The sequence below is a fragment of the Anas acuta genome, chromosome 4 (genome assembly GCF_963932015.1).
Source record: "Anas acuta chromosome 4, bAnaAcu1.1, whole genome shotgun sequence".
Classification (NCBI taxonomy): Eukaryota; Metazoa; Chordata; class Aves; order Anseriformes; family Anatidae; genus Anas; species Anas acuta.
This window is the reverse complement of record NC_088982.1, coordinates 63501912-63521303: the sequence shown is the minus strand read 5'-3', so window position 1 is coordinate 63521303 and position 19392 is coordinate 63501912. Positions and strand designations below refer to the sequence as shown.

The 19392-nt window shown below is 44.1% G+C and overlaps 1 protein-coding gene across 6 annotated transcripts in view; it reads left to right on the top strand.

Annotated features, from left to right (window-relative positions):
* Nucleotides 1–19392, top strand: part of ADGRL3 (adhesion G protein-coupled receptor L3) — a 512834-nt gene that overhangs the window by 295970 nt on the left and 197472 nt on the right. For all 6 annotated transcript variants that reach the window (XM_068681641.1, XM_068681639.1, XM_068681640.1 and 3 more), the window contains one exon: nt 13109–13218. In XM_068681641.1, coding sequence (XP_068537742.1) covers nt 13109–13218 — 110 coding nt within the window. The remainder of the gene's footprint in view (nt 1–13108; nt 13219–19392) is intronic.

Genomic DNA, 19392 nt, shown 5'->3' with positions numbered 1-19392 from the left:
ACAAGTCACTTTCTGGCTGTGGTGCAAGCGGTGCAGAGCTGCCCAGCTGTGGCTGCAGCTCAGCAAGGACCACCGCTTGTGTTTTATCCCTCACAGGGAAGAAATTTTCCCACGGCCTCACCAAAGCTTCCAAAATTTGTCAGAGCATCCATGGTCAGTTCAATGAACCTATTCATCCAGAGGGGCTGGGCAAGCCAGGGAGTGTTTTCAGACAGATGTTTGCAATTTAAGCACTTTTTATTATTATTTGTAAAATACTGGGGCCAAATTTTCTCCCTCAAAACCAGGTCTTTTGGTAAATCGGAGCCGGTGAGCTGTTTGTGTGAGTGCAGGGGAACAAGAAAGCAAAATGAGCATTTTAGGGAGGAGAATGTGGTACCTGGCTGATAATCCTCGAGGGAAGTTGGTCACGATTGCAGTGTAGGGTAGTGACTTAAATTGGTAATTTGTAACTTAAAAATGCTTCTATTCAAGGGAGGTCTTGGGTGGACGGTCTGGGGAGTCTGTTCAGTGACATGGACTGCTAAAACTCTTCTTGTATGCATTTTCTTAAGAGAGGAGTGCACTTGATTGCGGATGGCTTTCTTCTGGCAGGGCTGAAGCATTCATGGCCAAGCCCATGGCATTGCTGGGTGCAGACCATAGTGTGCAGGTACAGCAGGTCCCATAAGTTAACCCAGGCAAATATCAGAGGCTACAGCCCTCTGCACCTTGGTAGTGCCTAGGAGACGGAGCTAGCTCCACTCAAGGAGTTTTAATGCATAAAAATTTCATGTATGTGCTTAGCTTTCATATGCAACGGGAAGGAATGAGATGGGGGGAGCAGCCTTCTCTTGGGAAGCCCACTGCCAAACCTGAGAGCTTCACATGGCTGCAGCAGTGCAGCTCCTTGTCATAAAATGGAGGATTTTATTTGCTTTTATTAAGTAACAGACGCTTAATTAAGTTTCTCCTGAATGTAATAAAGTCATACAGCTGAATGTAGGTCAGTCCCAAGTAATTGTTTCACTGTTTTAGCAGCTGTTTAACTGATGCTCAAGTGTTAAATAAGAATGCTGGACTTTTATTTTAATTTTTTTTAAAAGGGGCTAAGTGGTCTCTTTCTCAGGGGACTGGGAGGTTAGCCTTGCCCCTTTGAACCTAATTAATCAACAGCGAGGCTTTCCCAGTGCTGGCTGTGGAATGCTCTTTAATTGCTCACTTGTGCAGTCATTTGTTTTGTTTAACCTGCGCCGGATTAAGCTCTGTTACAAAGGTCTTTGCTTCTGTAGTAGAACAACGCCAACAGCTCCAGCAACACAACAGCGAGCTCCCTGCCCGATTCCTGACACCAGGGAGGAGGAGAAGGGCAGCTCTACCTGCTGGCCCGCTTGCCTGGCCCTGGGTCCCCCGCATCGCTTCCACCAGGGCTGTCGTGCCGGAGAGGTTCTCGGGGCCGAGCGCTTGGCAGGGCGAGTATCATGAGCTGTTAATAGAACCCAAGAATTCTCCAGATATCTCGCACGCTATCTTTTCATTAAATGTGAAACTTTAGAGACGGAAACTTTAATGATTTTTGTGTGCGTGCGCGCGCGTGTGTAACACCGCGCGCTCCGCTGGGACCCCCTGGGGCAGCTCACATCTCCCAGCAGCTGTCGGGCAGCTCAAGTTCTTTCGCAAAGTCCCAATCTCCCCAAATATTTCCTCCTTTTCTCAAGTCTGGAATTTCGCCCCTGAGTCAGAGGGTCTGTGAGAAGCGACGGCGGGATTCGGTGACAGAATTCGGGCTGCCGAAAAATGAGGGCCAGAAACAAGAGCTTTCACATTAGCCAAGGGGAGAGCCAGGGCTGTGAATCTCCGGGTCGCGGTGGGACTCTGCTTTCACCTCCAGCCCTGCTGAGTTGTGTGGAGACAGTGCGCTCCTTGTAATGCTTGCCATTAGCATGCAGAAGAAAGCTAGATCATTTTAAGATGTTTCAAAAAAGGATGTTAAAATTTATCTTCCTTTTTATTAGATCCAGTGCACCAAGGCACCCAGTGGCTTTAGAAATGTAAGTAATGAAAGGCAGAGAACAAATGTGAACTATAGAAATGATTTATGGAGACATCTGATGAATTTATCCTGCATCTTTACCCTTTCATCCATCTCCCTGGACTTCAGCTAGTATGTCTGAGCAGCATCAGTCACGTTTTTTTTTAAAGTTGTCTTGCAGGAGACATGCTCCATGCTCAGGAATGTGGTTTTCCCAGTTTCTGCCCCACCTAATGCTGCTCTGCAATCCCAAGCAGGTTTTCTTTTTGTTTTGTTTTGCTTTGCTATTTTTTTTTTTCCACAGAGCTATCTGGGTTGGATTACCCAAGTGGTTAGGCACTCCATGACATAGCCTGCTGTCTGAAAAGCGCTTAATAGCCATGGGCTTTGCTGCTGTCCATGAGAACCACGGAGTCCCAGGCTATTTTCAAACAGCTGGGCCTTTCTGTAGCTACTCCAAGAACCAAACTCGTTTGAAAAATTCAGCTCTGGTGCGAGGCAAAGCTGCTCTGGAAAACTTTGGCTTCTTCCAAGGAAGCTTTATAGCATGTTTAATTCCATGAGCATGGCGTTAGGCAGACTCTGCAGTACGAAATAGCCAGCACTCCACTAATATGGTATTTTCCTCATCTTTACAAAGAGGCTTGAGGTTTCCCAGTAGCCCTATTACTCTCTTCCTAGTAGTCGTTGTCTTACTGATGTTCAGAAGCTGCTTTCCTAACAGATTTTTTCTTGGGGGAGTCTTTTTAGCCAAATCTGTAGTGTCCCTTTCGGGAGGGTGACTGGAGAGAATGGGGTAGGGAGAAAAGCTGGTGTGCATGTGGAGCTGAAAACTCCCCCAGGAAGGATGGGGAGGGAATGGCGTGGTGGGAGGACAGAGGTGTGTGATCCCAGGCATCTCTCAGCTGTGTGTTGAGCACGGCTGAGAATTCCCAGTGGATCTGCTGGGCCAATGCACTCCAAAATGCATCCCTTCATCTGCTCCCCCGTTTCTGCATGCACCCGCAGAAAGGTTGGTGCTATGTTTAGACACTGTGAGGAACTTGACGATGTCAGTTTCAAGTAATACGTCTAAGATTAGGCTTTTTATTTATTTATTTTTTTTTAAAAAAAAAGTTTCCTTCTGTATATGCTTTGGCTAAGCAACACTGGGCTGGAAAGCGCATGAAGGTTTTGTGATGCTGTGCTCTCTCTAGAGCTTAGAATCAAAGTGCAGGCTGCCTTTATTCAAGCTTTGGGCTGGAGATCAAAGAGGCAGAGTTGGCTACGTTGGAATAAAAAAATAATCCCTTTTGAATATCAAAACCATACTTGGTTCATTTCAGGACTCTTTTTTTTTTTTGAGAAAGTTTGGTTTGTTTCTGATTATTATTTTTACTGCTTTAGTGCCTGAGCCGGAGACTGGCCAAGACTTCTTTGCACAAGGTGCTGTACGAACTCAGGGGCTGTTAACAGATGCTGTATTAATAGTATATGACCCCGGCGGGCTGTTCCATTCATTAATACTGTCTTTTTGTCTGAACTGATTTAGCCGTGATGCTAAAGGCATAACCTGCCACGTGTTGATCCTATGGCTCACTTGGTTGGGAAGCTCCCTATCGCAGCCTTCCCCCCACAAGGCTGAGGGGCATTTGCTTTCATAACTAGAAACCGTGGACCTTCACAAAAAAATCACCTCGGTATCATGCCGTTGGCAAGAGTGATGAAGAGAGAGGTTGCTGTGGGTTTTAGAAACAGTGCTGCATCGATGCCTCCAGTTCACTTCTGAGTTCATCAGGGAGTTGCCCAGCGTTGACCTCCTGTGCTGTTTGGACGTATTCATTTTTGTTTCATTCAGACATTCAATTATTATGTCAAATTTGAGATGGAGTGCGGTACAAATGATTTTGGCCCAAAACCTTTCTTTAACCCTATTCACAGAGGTGAAAGGCTAATACATTAAACCTACCAGCCCATGAATACAGATTATTTTAGCCTGTTTAGAGACAGTGTTCTCTAATCTCACTTCTTCCTGTTGCAGGAATCTGTCACAGGCCAGGAGGGAAGCGTTGGGTGCTGACAGTGAACTGCAGCATCACGTTTGTTACAGGCTGTGTAATTCCTTCCTTGTACTGCAAGGAAATATGACAATTATTGAGTGGGGATGCAGTGGAAGTAATACAAGATTTTCCCTTCCCCTTTTAAGAACAGGACTAAATATCTTTTTGTATCAGCTGTTATTAATATATTTAAAAGGTGTCTAAATGTTCCGATTTGCCTTCAGGATGACTGGCTTCTGAGGAGAGGAGAGGTGGAGTGTAGCAGCAGCTTTTGAGAATGACAGGAAAAGAAAATGAAGTCTTTTTATTGATGCCTGGGAAGGTGAAGCACATCACATGTGAGCCACCTCTCCTCTCTGCCCTGAAACGTGTGGTCCTGACCCAAGCTCTGGCTGTTCCCACTGCAGTAGCCAAGGCTGTTGCTGTCTGCAGCATGAATTAGCAGCCCTCCAGCAGGCTGAGCATGCACAGGGGCAGCATTGCCAGGCACAGCAAAGGAGGTAGGCTTGAAGAGGACATCCCAACGCCTCGCACAGACACGGGGAAAAGTCCTGGGCATCAGGAGCTGTCAGCACCAGCTGCAGGCTGGGACCTCCACCCACCACGGTGGGCTGCTCTGTGAGTGTGAGGCTCCTTGTGCAGCACTTTGGTGTCTGCCATAGCATCATCTCTTTTTTTGGGCCACCTCCCTGTGCTGCAGACACGGGATGAGTAGGTAGTGGTAGTCTGCTCTGAATGCATTTCAGAGCTCTTGTGGAGGAAATAACCCTTTACCTGTTGCTCTGGCTATCCCAGCTCCTGATGGCAGCGCTGAGGAAGCAGAAAAAAAATGGGCTTCAGCTTGCATTGGCTTGCGTTAAAATGGCAATGAAGACAAAGTAGGGTGGAGTGCCAGCTGAAATCCAGCCCAGACCTCCTCTAGCCTTTAATTTGACCTCCTAACCCAAATTAAAAGCCAGACTGTTTTCTGTTCACAGTTATTTTAACTAGTGTTAACTCTGGCTAAACCACCGAGCATTTTATGGGTTGGTTTGTTTTAGGTGTTTACTCTCCTCTCCAGATATCCTGCCAGTGTTTTGTAAAGTGGATTTTTATTAGGGTGCTACAGGAGTTTATGGAGTTGGAAGAAGTAAAGTACCTGTAAAAGGGGAGATGTAGTCCTTTAAAAGATGAGCTTTACAGCCTGAAGGCTTGCCTGGTTTTGTTTGCAGCCCTATGGATGCATACAAGAAAAGGTGATAGCATTGCAAACCTGCTTGTGTCCTGAGCTCCTCGCAGCTGGAGCATCGCTGCGACTACTTCAGAGGTGCTCAGTGCAGAGCTTTTCTCCGTGCTAACCCAAACCTTTTTTCCAAACACTTGGGATTGCTTGGACAGGCTGTCGTTTTGTCATTTCTGACCTAATGACGAGTGTTTCTTGCAACAGGCAAGTTCGAGTTCCCCGTTGCCACAGGGTGGCTGTAGCCAGGCACATTAGTACAAGGCACTTGTCAGGCTTTCCTCTTGGGGTGCTTGTTGCTTGCCTTTGGGGATGCGAGAGAGAAAAGTTAATGCACACAAGGGTGCAGCACGGAAGAGAAAGCTTTTGTTGCCTGGGGGGACTGTCCTTTGGAGGCTGGGTGACAAATCCGTGCTGTCCCCACTGGCAGGTGTTGCCCCAGACCTCAACCTCCTGAGCTGAGGAATCCCTGGCATTGGAGCAGATGCAGCATGTCAAGGGGTGCCCTGGATTGCTCTTAAATCTGTTAAATCTTGTGAATTTGCTGTTAAATGTTTCTTGTTAAAATTTAAGGGCCTTATCAATGAGTTGAAACGGCTTAATTACATTTTTTTTCTCATTTTTTTCCTTTTTTTTTCCTATGTAAAACTGGTATTAAATTATTTCCAGGACCTGTTTTCCATCTTGCTCCCAGGCTCTCCTTCATACATCTAGGCAGTCCCCTCGGTGACCTTTACTGCTCAAATTCAGGTTGGCTCCGCAGGCTTTTTCTGCTGTTTGCCTGGCTCGGGTTTTGGTGTGGTTTCGGTGGTTTGTTTTTCTTCAATCTTGCTTTGCTTAATATAAAATAATAATCAGAGGAATGAAATGGGTCGAAGCTATAGAGGGAGGAATCTATTTCAAATAAAACATCGTAAGATTTTACAATAACCATAGCGGTTTAAATGCATCTCGTTGGCGTGCTTCCACGGAGCCGCTTGGTGTGGCTGCAATTAGAGTGCTCGGTGCCTCTCTCTCTATTAGTTTGATCACATAAGAAGCAGCCTCACTGACAGCTCGGGCACCTGGATAGATAATTAAAACCCGTCAATAAAACAACAAAATGCAGCGTGCAGCGGGACTCGTCTGTGCTAGCATTAAACACCACAGATAATTACACCGCACAGCAGAGGTTGGAGAGCCAGCTTCTCCATGCTCCGAGAGATCAATAAAAAAGACCAATTCGTAATGAAGAGAATGTTACAGGAACTGGATTTTCATCTCCCTGTCATTAGGTCCTTTGCTTTTAAGGTTTTGCAGAGGCAGGGGAAGGTTCTGTTGAGGAATTCTTTGTTTTTGAAAGCTACACATGCGGAGGATTTGGCTTTGCTTTTGTGCAGAACGTTATTGAAAGCAAATGTGGGGAACCAGAGGCTTTTCCCAGGGCTTGTGGTTCTCTTCTCCCCTTCTACACTCCACTGCCTCCTTTCCTTTTCTTTTTTTCCTTTCCTTTTTTTTTTTTTTCTCTTTAATTTTTCCTCTTATTTGCAAGCCATCGTGTTGACTCCACTTAGACTCCTCTTATCAGGGAATTTTCTCTTTGCTTCCTGTTTTCTTTCTCCAGGGTATTATTATATTTTTTTTTTTTCTTTTTTTTTCTTTTTGGCCCTTCCTAAAGGGTTGATTTGGAAATATCACATATTGACAGGGAAGAACACACTCCTGGATGATTTATTCACCATGACAGGCTTTTTCTTTAAGCAGTCATCCAGAGAGAAGATTTTCGTGTTTCAGAGAAGGAAAAGGATGTCTTGCAGCGTTGCCATGAAGGATAATGAATTAAGTCTGTCTCTTACTGTAAAACCATTAGAAAAGTATAATAGACCTTGAGAAACAGGCTTGGATATTGATGTCTTGGCTATATTAGCATGTCTAGTCACATGATGGCTTCCTCATCTTTACAAAAATATTGCCTATATGAAATAGGTGTTTCAGCTGAGGGAAGAGGGAAAGAATATCTTTGGGTTTTGGTGACTCGTGGTAATGAACACAGATGAGCTGGCTCGGTGGGCACACGTAGGCATTAAGAATTGCCTTGTGCTACAGGAGAAGGAGGGTAGAATGAGTTACAAGCAGGGTTTGGCAACAGCAGTAAAGGAAATGGCAGCTCAGGGCTTTCCAGTTTAAAGCCAGGTTCATGGCTGTGTGGCCTGCAATTTTCCGTGCTGTGTTTAAGACCCCTCCTGCAATAGCCCAATTCTCATTCTTCCTGTCTTTAAAAGCTAGTGCAAATAGTGTAAAAACGCCCTGAAGTTGTAGGCCAATAAACATTTTAACTATTAAAAGTGCATATTAAGAGCTGAGCTATGTGTGGGTGAGATCAGGCATTTCAGAGCTGTGGCTTAGGAATGGGCATTTCAGTGCCGGGGTCAGGAAGGCGACTACAGTGGCCCCGGGAAAATCCATCTTCTGAGCAAGATACAGCTCTGAAACCACCAGGGCCGTGAGAGCTGGTTAAGAGATAGAGGCTAAGCACCTCAAAGGTGTTTGAGACCCTACTCCGGGGCTTTGAGGTCTGATAAGTTGCATCCTTGCTTTCCCCCTGGTGTCAGAGGGAGGTGGGTGATGTCCCCGCTTGGAGTGGCTTCCAGCACACCCCGTTCACAGGAGCTCCCGGCCACACCAAGGGTTGCTCCACCTCTGAAGAATGCCTCTGAGGGATAAGGACCAGGAGGAAGACCGTGTGTTGAGGATGAAATGGACATTTGGATCTCGAAGCTTTTTGCAGCCCTGTGCAAAGATTTCTGCTTGCTCTTCTCCCAGGTCCCTAGCTCTATGGAGGCTGCCCCTGTGGTTTTTGGCACTCCCTTTTCGTTTCTGGGGCGAATGACCCATCTGCCTGGGTGGGGGGAGCTGGAAGGCTTACTGCTATTGTGCTTGTGATGATTAGTGCTGAAAGGCTTCTCTTTGGGATTGATCTTTTATTTTGTGCTGTCTTTGCATTTTTTTTTATTTTCTGGCAAACATAACACCCCAGACATGTCTAGCCTGATGCTGTTGACATGTCTGTGCTATTAAAGTTTCTGGAAAGGCCTAAAATAAACATCACCTGCCAAACTATTCTTCCTTTCTTTCTTTCTGGTTTGGTAAATATATCAACAATGTCAGCATTGGAAAAAATCAAAGATGTCAGACCAGGAATAAGCAGCTGTTTATGTCTTAAAGTGCTTCTCCCTCACTATCATAAGATGACCTTGTCACTTAAAAATCATAAAAATGTTGCTAGGGAGAAGGAATGGAAGTATGCTGAAGGGAAATTAAGTTTTTATTGTTGTTGGTTTTTCTTTTCTTTCTTTAAAAAAAAAAAAGTCTGAATTGAGAGTTGCAAACAGAGTTGAGCCCTGAAGCTGGTTCTGAACTCAAATGTTTCCTTCAATCCCACTGTCGTAAATGAAAAACAAATACCACATGAATTATTATTGTTTCACATTAAACTCCTGAAATTCATTTTCCAGTGAACAGGAAGAAGTTCTGCAAAAATAATCCTGATTTTCTGTTGCAGTTGTACTGGATCAACACCTCTCTTCTAGGATAAACATTTTTCCGTATCTGAAAGACAGAACAGCTACCTTGATAAGAGGAAATCAGTATAGTTGGAAAAATAACAAAGCTACCCTTCTTTTCTTGTTAGTGGGACAGTTCATGTGCTTTCCAGGAGATTGCTTTTCTCTCCAAAACACGTATGTAAATAATATGAACTTTGGTTTCTCAGATGCTGGGTGCCTCAGGCTGATTTTTAGGAGGGTTTGGGGCATTCTCCTTTCCTGAGCATACGGCATTCAGTCTCACAAGTTGGGGTGAAAATGGAGATCTCAGGTTATGCTTCGTTTTCAGATCTTTTGTTAGGCACCTGTACCTTTGCAAAGAAGTAGATTTGTTTGCAGGAGCCAATGAATCAGCACTAGAAATAAGAGGTGCTTGTGAAAAGGCAGTAGGAAGAGGTATAGATGGATGTGGAAAAGGGTGACTGTGGTTTCCTGGAATATTGTTATCCTAGAGCCAGTGATGCAGGTAGATCCTGCCCTGTTGGAGGGGGATCAAGCAAGATGTGGAGCTGCTTTTTTATGGTGTAATGCAGGGGGATGCTGACCCCTTTCCACAGCTGGCTAGCTTCAATGGTCTCCACAAAAACACGCACAGGGTGCCACTTAGGGCAGCCCTCTTTGCAGCAGAGACATATCCCTACCAGAAGCTGGATGGCGCCCAACTCATTAGAAGCATAGCAGGCAGCAGGCCACCAAGGGCTCTTGCCATGGTAATGACTTTTTGCAATTACTGACTTGGGCAGAATTCGAAGGTAGAGGTGAAAGGTGGCATATCCCTGAGTTATCTTTTCCCTGGTTGCAGTTGCCCTAATTCGTCTCAGCAAATAAAAGGAGCCTGCTTTGCCATTAGCACCAAGAAATCACAAGAAATCAGTGTAAAATACCGTGATTTAGAAGGAAAAGCTTGTGCTGCTCGTGGGCTGGCTTGCTGGAAAAAGAATAAGGTACAATTACATGTTTTTCCCTCCCTTTTCAAGGCTTGAGATGCATCTTCTTTTATGCATCTCCTTTTCTAAGTCACCTCTTGTGTGTCACTTAGTGTCATCTGGGCCTTTAATCTGTCTGGAATGAAAAATGACAAAACCAAAGAGACCAAGAAGCTGTTATAAAAGTAGAAAAAAGTAGGAGCAAAACCACGGCAACCGAAGTTTTACCGATGAGTGTTTCTTACCTCTTCCTTGCCTTAAAATTTTTGTAGGCTGATGTCTGACAGTAATAGTTGGTTGAATGGGTATTAGTTTTTTTTCCTGACATTTTTAGACCAAATTGCCTTCTTCCTTTAAGCATGCTGGAGTGAAAACCTGCAGGTTTCATCTTGAGGTCTTAAAAAGAAACTCAAAATGCCAAGTACAGGGCACAGTTTTGCTGCTGGTATGAAATGTGCTGAAATATGTGTGGGAAAGATTTTATTTATTGTTTTTATGAGCCCTTCTTTGAAAGTTATGTGAGGTACTGATAGCACTTAGTATTTCAGATTTTGTTTGGGAGTTTTTCATTTTGTTTTCAGTTGTTTTTCCCCAGGTGGCACTGACAGTTTGATCTCACCTTCTTCTGACGTTTCTGTGCTTGGTAGGCAAGTGTTTTGCCATCCTCTATGTAGGGAACTACTAATGTACAGGGAGGCTGCAGCACTTGGTAGCGTTAGGGGAAAAAGCCCATCCTAGCAACCCATGTTCCCCATTCACCTCTTATATTGTGGTGATATTCCAGAACACAGGAATCCCCCCTCGGGGGATATTAAAGCTGGTGTTAGCAGCCTGAAGCAGTTGGGCTTATAACCCAGGTTTTCAAACGTTGGTTATGAACCTGGAGCTTTCTAGATTGCGTGTTTTTGCTTCTGGTTTTTGCATTCAAAATGCTGGTTCCGAGTTCTTGCTGCCTTGAAAGCATGAAAAAGAAATGGCTTTAGAGAAAGGCTTGGCCATTCAAAGCAAACGCTTCTTTACAGACAGAAAAACAAGAAAACACATGCAGATGAGCCCTAAACGTGTCTGTTCTTGCTTCTTCCATGTTCCTTCCCCCTTTCAAAATCCTAATAATTTTGGATCCTGACTCATTATTTTGAAATGTCTCTTTGATCCATTGCTCCTATATTCTATGTAACATGGCCAGGGTTGTCCCTACTGCCAGCGAAACTATTGATTAGGCCAGTGCAATTGCTTTTTGAAAGGCACATTGAGCCCAGTAAAGGATTTTTGTTGAAAGTGAAGTTTTGGATGATGTTCAGTGCCTCTTCTGGAAGGCTGCCCACTCACACAGTCCAAACTACCTGTGATATCCCAGCCAAGCCACCTGTCTGGTAGTAGTGAGGGTAAGGACAACAAAGTCATCCTTTCTTTTAATAAAATTATGTTTCTGTGTATATGATAAAACTAGTCACTTGCTGTGATAACTGGCTTCTGTCAACAAGAAAACATGAAAACATCCCAGCCCTCTGGATTATCTGTTATCCAGCAAAAGAGCCTGATGAGCAAGCGTATCAGCTCTTATTAATCTTTCCGTAAAATTAAAGAAATTATGGAGCTTAAGGCAGTGACTAATGAATCAATTTTAATTTATGGGCTCAAATAAAATCCTCATTAAGCCTGACAAACTATAGCCTCAGGTAAACACAAAGCATTTCCACTGCAGAGCTAAATGTGTTCTGTGCTGTATGTTGTGGCTTCTGCCAGAAGAGCAGTGGGGTCAGAGGTCCCGTGTCACATCGGAGGAGGCAGCATCTTAGAGAAAGTAAATGTAGTGGTCTAGCCCTTAGGAGATCTCTTTCTGGCATGCAAAAGGATAAAAAATCAAAGACTAATCATATTTATTTCTGTTTCCTGTTCGTTAAAAAAAAAAAAAAAAAAAAAAGTGAAGGAATTTTCTCCGTAGGATTGCTGTTTCCTGAATGTTTGCATCCCCCAAATACTTGGAAGTTGTACACAGAAGTGCTTGTACCATGACAACAGAAGCAAATGTGGGTGTTCACACACACACACACGTACAAATCAATCACCCATAACTGTGAGCCATATGTGCTGCAGGGTTGGTATCTCTCCGCGCCCAGCCTGGGTGTGCTTTCCACCTGAAAGACAAGTGCTGCAATGGGAAGGGTTGTAGGGGAACAGTAAGACCTTCGCTGAGGATAATGTTCGCTTTCAGCCTGGCCCTCCCCTGTCACAGCCTGACCCCATGCCCTCGGGTCCTGTCACTGGATAGCACTACAGAGAACAGATCGGCGCCTGCCCCTCCACTGCCCCTTGTGAGGAAGCTGCAGGCCGCCATGAGGCCTCCCCTCAGCCTCCTCTTTCCAGGCTGAACAGGCCCAGTGCCCTCAGCCGCTCCTCCTACGTCTTCCCCTCTAGGCCCTTTGACATCTTCATAGCCCTCATGGTCAGCTTGCTGGCAACCACAGCCCCCAGATCCCTCTCTGCGGGGCTGCTCTCCAGCATCTCGTCACCCAGTCTGTACATGTAGCCACGGTTGCCCTGCCCCACGTGCAGGACCCGGCACTTGCTCTCGTTAAACTCCATGCGGTTGGTGGTCGCCCAGCTCTCCAATCTGTCCAGAGCTTTCTGCAGATATTTCTAGACAGTGTATTTGGTGAATAGTTCTTTTTCTTCTCAGTGTTACTGTTTCCAGTCTTCGCTTTGCATTAAACAACATTATTCAAGATGATTATTTTTGTGGAAACATTTTGTAAATATTTTGTAAAATCTATTTATTATGCCTGCCGTAAAATATACAGTGATTATTTTTGCCACAAATGTTGTTGCTTTAGCTTTTACATTTCATTTAGTTGTGACACTGATATTTAAGGCTAATTTCAAGAACTAGAGGGCCACACACCCATATTCATTTTTTATAAATCTTCCTCTCAACTTGTTCTGAAAAAAATAGCTCCTGGTGCTGTAAGAACTGCTTGGAGGGGAAGGGGTTTTGCCACTGTTCATCTCCCCTTTTGAAAAACAAAACAAAACAAAACAAAAAACACCTCTTTGTTATGTGTACAGGCAAAGTATTATCTTATGGGTATGAATTAGCTGGAATTTAGACAGCATGCAAGAAAATGGCTGCCTAATGAGCAGTGATAAGCTGATGGGGACGTGTGTCAGTGTTTGCCATCAGCCTTTGTATGCTCTCTTGGGGAGCTTCCCGAGCTGATGCTGAAGTCCCAGTTTCTGCATCTTCACCCCTGCTGGTGCTGTGCCAGAAGATGTGCCAGACCTGTCCTTCTGCCCAGGCTGTTTTCTGACTCTCTTCTTTTGCTTTTCAGATGCAGTAATCGGACCCAATGTGCAGTTGTGGCTGGCCCTGATGTGTTTCCAGACCCTTGCCCTGGGACATATAAATACCTAGAAGTTCAGTACGAATGTGTCCCTTACAGTATGTATCTTGATATATTTGCATTTGTTTCTTTAATGGAGAACTGATTTATTGTGGAGATTGGGCCAGCCTTGAGCTTGTCTCTTCTTGCCTGAGGACAAATAAACACTCAATGACAAACTATGTGCATCGTATGAGACTGAGGTGATAAGATATGAAAAATTGTCCTCTGTGCAAGGTTTGTGCTTAGGTTAAAAATATCCTAATAGTACCCCATGTTTGCCTTGTTATGCAGTGTTACAGTTATGTGTCACCTTTTTGGAAAACATTTGTAAAGCTTCATTAGTGAATGCGTATACATAGTGAATGCATATACCGTAGGAATAAAACATTATTGCTAGCTTATAGCTTCTCTTTCCAGAACTTTATGCTTGTCATTGAATGGCAGTGCACTTCCTTTTAGTGTCCTTTTATTGGTGACATTTGATAAGTGCCTTAAATACAGTATTGTAACAGCAAGAAGATAGAAAGCTTATGTTTTGGGAAGCGTGATGTTTGATGGTAGAAACTACTAATTTGTAAGCTTCAAAAATTATGAAGGCAAATTGCATACTTGCCATTTAGCCTGAATTTTTGAGGGCGGAAAGACAGTCATCTGGGATTACAGCAGGATGGGCTGAATGGGAAATGTCAGAGTTACAAAAAGTTAAGTGTACCTCAGAATTTGCTTTCCGTGGAAAGCAAATCTGTTAGATGCACTTATGGTCATACTGTCAGAAATGGCATACCTCAAAAAGAAGTAAGACCGGTAATACCAGGAGTGTACTTTTTTATTAGCAGTTGTAAAGAGCTGAGCAGTGAATAACAGCACTATTTCTAGGTTTTCTGTTTGTGAAGGCCAAAACCCAAAGCTCATAGTATACCTCTCAAAATAAGAAGACAGGCTCAGGAATGGGTGCTTCTAGGCCACAGAGTTGTGTTGAGAGAGTATCAGGAGACTTCAATGTGCCAAAATTTAAGATTCAGCTGGAGGATTAAGAGCATCCTCGTTGCAAACAGGCACTGCACCATTGCCTCAAGCATGGGCTGCAGGAGGGCAGACATGGCTGAGAGAGGCCAGGCAGGCTGTCTGGAGGGGAAGCGATAACCTCGTGTGGTAGGTGACCGCCTGCCTGCCGCTGTGACATGGAAAGGTTGCAGAGGGTTTTGTTTGTTGTGAGGCAGTTGGAAACCTCAAAGTGAGGGCTGCAGCTGAGACCTCATCTCTGAGCAGAGGGATCTCTCTTCACTGAGGGACTCTGTGTCTCTCTGCCTTCGGGCAAAGGGGGGGGGGTGCTCAGCGGGTCTGTATTTGATTTTTCTACACAAAAATGTGCAGCTTCTAAATACGGTGATGGAATATTTTTTATGGGGTGAGCTATTAAACCCATGGGAAGCGTGACATTAAGGGCTTAAGGTCTGCCGTAGCAAATGACTGGTTTGAAGGTATTCCACTCTAAATGAGGTCTTTCATTGTACAAACAACGCTGTGCGTAGGGAGGGTGAGGGGGGATAGGTTTCTACTTATCATAGCAGGTTGTATTTCCTTATGATTTGTGATTTGCATGAGGTATGCTGTTCCCTCCTGAGACTGGGCTGGTAAAGCAATAGTCATTACCCAGTACCCCTCTGTAGCCTTTGTTGTATATAAAACAAAGAGGAATAGTGGTGCCTTGTGAGAAAGGTAATATGCGAATATTATGCCCCGAGGTGTTAATCGGCCTTATGTACAAGATTTAAAATAACTCTTGTGAGAGGTTGCTCAGTACCAAATGTACAGTAGGGACTGAATGTGTTTTAATGACCTGAATGATGTGAGGAAAACAACAACAACAGCAAGCTGTGCTACCTTTGCAATTAAGTTAGTGACTTTGGTGGCTGTTTGCTCTGTTTGCTTATGAATCAAATATACTGCCTATGTGGGTAGACTTATGGGAGGAAGCGGGGGACAAGCATATTGTACATAGGATTCCTTCTCCCAGGTTTATTGTTCTGCGTCCTTTCATTGACTGAAATTTTGGGTCAAATCCTCACAAGTGTAGAACCATGGAAGTTGGCTCACAAGCCTGCATTCATGGAAACCGTGCAGTCTCATCTGCTGCTCTGAAGTGTGAAACCTAAGGCCTTCTCGTGCCTCAGTCTCTCCCTGGCTTCATTACTGCCTTTTACTTCTCCTCTCTGAAAATGGCTGGCATGACTTAGCAGATGTTCCTCACGTGGGCCACAGGAGCACCCCGTGGCTAGTGCCACAAGCAAAAACCATACAAGCAACGGGGAACGGGGTGAGCTCAGGAAAACGAGGTCAGCAAGGGTGTATCTGGACAAAAGCTACTCCTGGTGGATAAAATCTGTTTCCCCCTCGGTGACGCCTCAGCCATTTGCCATGGTTCAGCTGGTCCTGCACAGAAGCACCGTCTCCCACTGGGTTCTTGTCACCAAGCCCAGGTGCTTCAGCCCAATTTGGGTTGCTGCCCAAGTCCTTTCATATCCATTTCTCTTGGCACCGCTACCTGACCCCAGCTACAGTTCTGGATGCTTGGCTGCAGGAGAGGAGCAGGCTGTATGGTCTCTTCAGGGCTGCTAGGGCGATGCCAGGGAAATCCTTGCTCAGCCACTGGCATTTGCTCCGCAGCTCCGTGCACCAAGCCCTTGGTGAACAGCAGCATCTACCAGATGGCCATCTCCTGAAGAAACACAGCAGTTGCGTAACAAAGGAATTAATATTTCAGCAGGCACGTATATTTGTGTGCAATTCCAGCTTGCTTTGTCAGGTCGGATGGTTTGCTCCCTAAGGTTTCGAGTGGTTGCTTGTGGACTTTGAGGTAGGGTTTAGCCAAGCGCTGGCTTGGTGGCAGAGGGGAGCTCATGTGGGTCTCAGCAGAGCAGCGTTTAGGAGTCGTCTTTAACAGATGTTAGGACTGACCTTGGACACTTACACTCAATAAAGGGCTAGTGTATACACTCCCTCGGAGGAAAATTACGGAACTTAAAACTCTCAGTTGGGTTGCCCGCTTCTCTTGTGAGTTTTTTATTTTATTTTATTTTAATTTCGTTTTTCACTCTTCCAATAACGTGGAACATTTTCGAGAAGAAAATATCCCCCTTTCCTCTCAGGAGGGGAAAACCTCCTCTCCTAACTTCAGTAGCTCATATATTTTAAAACACCCTTTATATTACCCTCCCTGTAGCACTCCTGTGTACTTGCTAGGGTTACCCCTGACAAGGAGCATTTCATGAGGCTGCAGTTACTCTCAGCGTGGGGAAAACAGATGACTATAGAGCTAGTCCTATCCTCTCCTCATTTTCCTGACCCTGCAGTAAGTTTATGCGATGGCAGATGCTATGTACATAAATGGGGAGTCATTACAAGAAACCGTGTGTGTTGTTTTTGTGCTTTTTTTTTTTTTTCTCTGATAATAACAATCAGGTGAAAAGCAGCAGGTGATTGCAGCAAGTAAAAAGATGACCTAATTTGATAGGCTTCACTGGCATCAGTTACCATATTTTTCTGATCTCAGAAACAGTCACCAAATTAATCTTGGCTTAAACCAGACCTTGGTGGATACTGTTTTTTTATCCTCTGGTGTCTCTTTGAAATACCTCTCCTTTTCTTCTGAAATACTGTTGTGTTTTTTTGTTGTTGTAGTTGTTTTTTTTTTTTTTTTTTTTTTTTTTTAATCCATGTTTCTTACAGCTGAATTTTATTTTAATGGCTATGGACCAAGAGAGCTTTTCCATGGTTTTCTATTAAATATGTGCTATTGTAGACCTGCAGCTTGCCATTGTTGTGGAGACGTGGCACACTGCAGAGATATGTCTGAGACTGCATTTTAAGCTACATTTTGCTGTGTGTATGTATGAGAAACCCCGTGTTGCAAGGATCCCTGTGATCCCGTATTCTATTGTTATTTCTTAGCACATCCGTCTCCCCTTCTTTCTTTTCTGGGCAGTGTTAAACGGGTAATGGAAACAGCCGTGTTGGAAGTGGTTTTGCGAAGCTGGGTGTAACACTCTGACAGTGGATACCACAGAAACACTTCCAGCATGTGTCTGTTTATGGCGCTTTTATTCTCCTGTTCTCATAGTGACAGTACGTCTAGGAGTATAATTTTCCTTATTTCATCTTTATAATGTACTAAGGGGCTTCCAGTGTTACTTGTGAGCCAGTGCAGAAAGCAGATGAGCTGTTTATCCAATGCTGCCCATACACAAGACTGGTGACAAGCAAGAGTCTCCAGTCTCACAGGACTAATGGTGGTAAGAGAACTGCTGAGCTACTTGTCATTGTAAGCATCATAATATATCAATCAAAATACACATTTTCAATTTATAATCTGACAAATCCCAACCAATATACTGGTTTTGCCTATGCACATATAGTCTGTGCACAAATACAGCCTCTGCACTTTGCACATGTGTTCGGTGGGCTGTGGCCATCGTGTCACACTTGGTGGGGCACACCTGAAATCAGAGCTTAGGGAGATCATCTGTGAACAAGCGTTTCCCACTGGCCACAGCTGAAACCTGGGGACTGCCCACATTTGGATTCCATTTCAGCTTGGAAAAAGGTGTGACTTTGAAGTGCAGAGGTATTTTGGAGTGTTTTGTCTGTTCATTTTCCCCTTCAGACAACCGTTCAGGCTCTCGTGGATCCATCACGTTGTTGGAAAGGGGATAGCTAGGTCAAATTTACCTTCAGTTTTTCCTGAGCTCTGAAGTCCCCTAGGTTCTAGGTTTTGAAGTTAACAAAAAAAAATATCTTGTGTGCTGTTGTCCTTCAAAACCCAGCTGTTTTATTAAAGAATGTGAAAACCTGCAGGAGACTTACAAATACTGAGGTATAGAGCAGGGCAAAGTGGAAAAAAAAAAGGGTGGGAGCTCCACAGGCCCAAGCATGTTGCTGCATTGATAGAAAGGACTGCAGGAGCAGGAGGGAATGAGATTCATGCCCTGGGCATGGCAGCACCTCACCTATCATATCACACTGTGATAACTTGCAGCTCGTCCGGGCGACAAGTCTACTACCAGGTTTTAATATCGGAAAGATCTATTCCAAGGACTATTTCCTGCAAGGGAAAAATGTGACTTCTGAGGCAGGATGAATTGTCCTCCCTTTCCATTCCTCTAGGTAATAAATGTTAGAGAGGGATCAAATACCTTTGGTGCGTGCAGACATTTTCCTAGTCTTTTAATGCTAATAAAGGGAAGGAAAACAATGGTGGAGCAGTGTTCATCTTTTCTTAAGACTTTTTGTTGTTATTATTATTTTTAAACATGGAAACTGAAATCACATTTCCCAGTTGCGATATTGATAGGAGGAAAGGTCATTTCTTTGCTAGAAATATTCCTTTTATTGCTGACAGAAGAGCAGATAGGCTCACATATCAATAAAAGTGAGGGATGGTAAGTGTGATGTGGGAACAGAATTCAATAAAGTTTTATTGTATCACAAGTGGACTGAAGTGCATTTAAAAACATTAAATGAAGGCTCACAATATCTGCTCCGCTGGACCTTAGGGCCAGTGAATAGACAGATAATTGAATAATGACATTTTTAAGAGAATACAAGCACTAGAAAGCAAACTGATATTTTCATCGCTCCGAGATTGCTGGTGGAAAGGGAAAGAAGGGGGAGCAAATTACAATCAGAAAACAATTTAATGAGACCACTTTTTTTTTCCAAGAACATGGTTCTTAATTATTTCTGAAGTGCTGTAAGACTCTTATGAGGCCTCCACATTTTCCCTTTGTGCGTTTTCTTGACACCTTCCCTATTGCTTGAGAAGCAGCGTGTGCCCACCGAGAGCAATGCCATATTTTGGTAAACAAATGAGCTTGTGGCTTCTCCAGTTTCTTTTGCTCTATTTTTTTTTCCCCCTTTTCTTCCCAAGAGAACTTTCCCCCAGAGAAAACGGAGAAAATGCCAAGGGATTAAACAAGGCTATTGACACTTTGGTCAGTAAAGAGTGAATTCCCCTCTAAAGCCAGGCATCCTTTGTTTTAGTTAAATAAATGATTTGTGCGCGTGGGCTGGGAACAATAATAATAATAAAAAAATAACTAAGTACCCATTATGATTATTTCTGAGCAAAGACTCTTTACTTTGTATCCTGCTGACAAATTGCCTTTCTTCCAAGGCATACAATTTCACGGGCACTGCGGCCAAAAACCCTCTTTTGTATGCACTGAAATTCT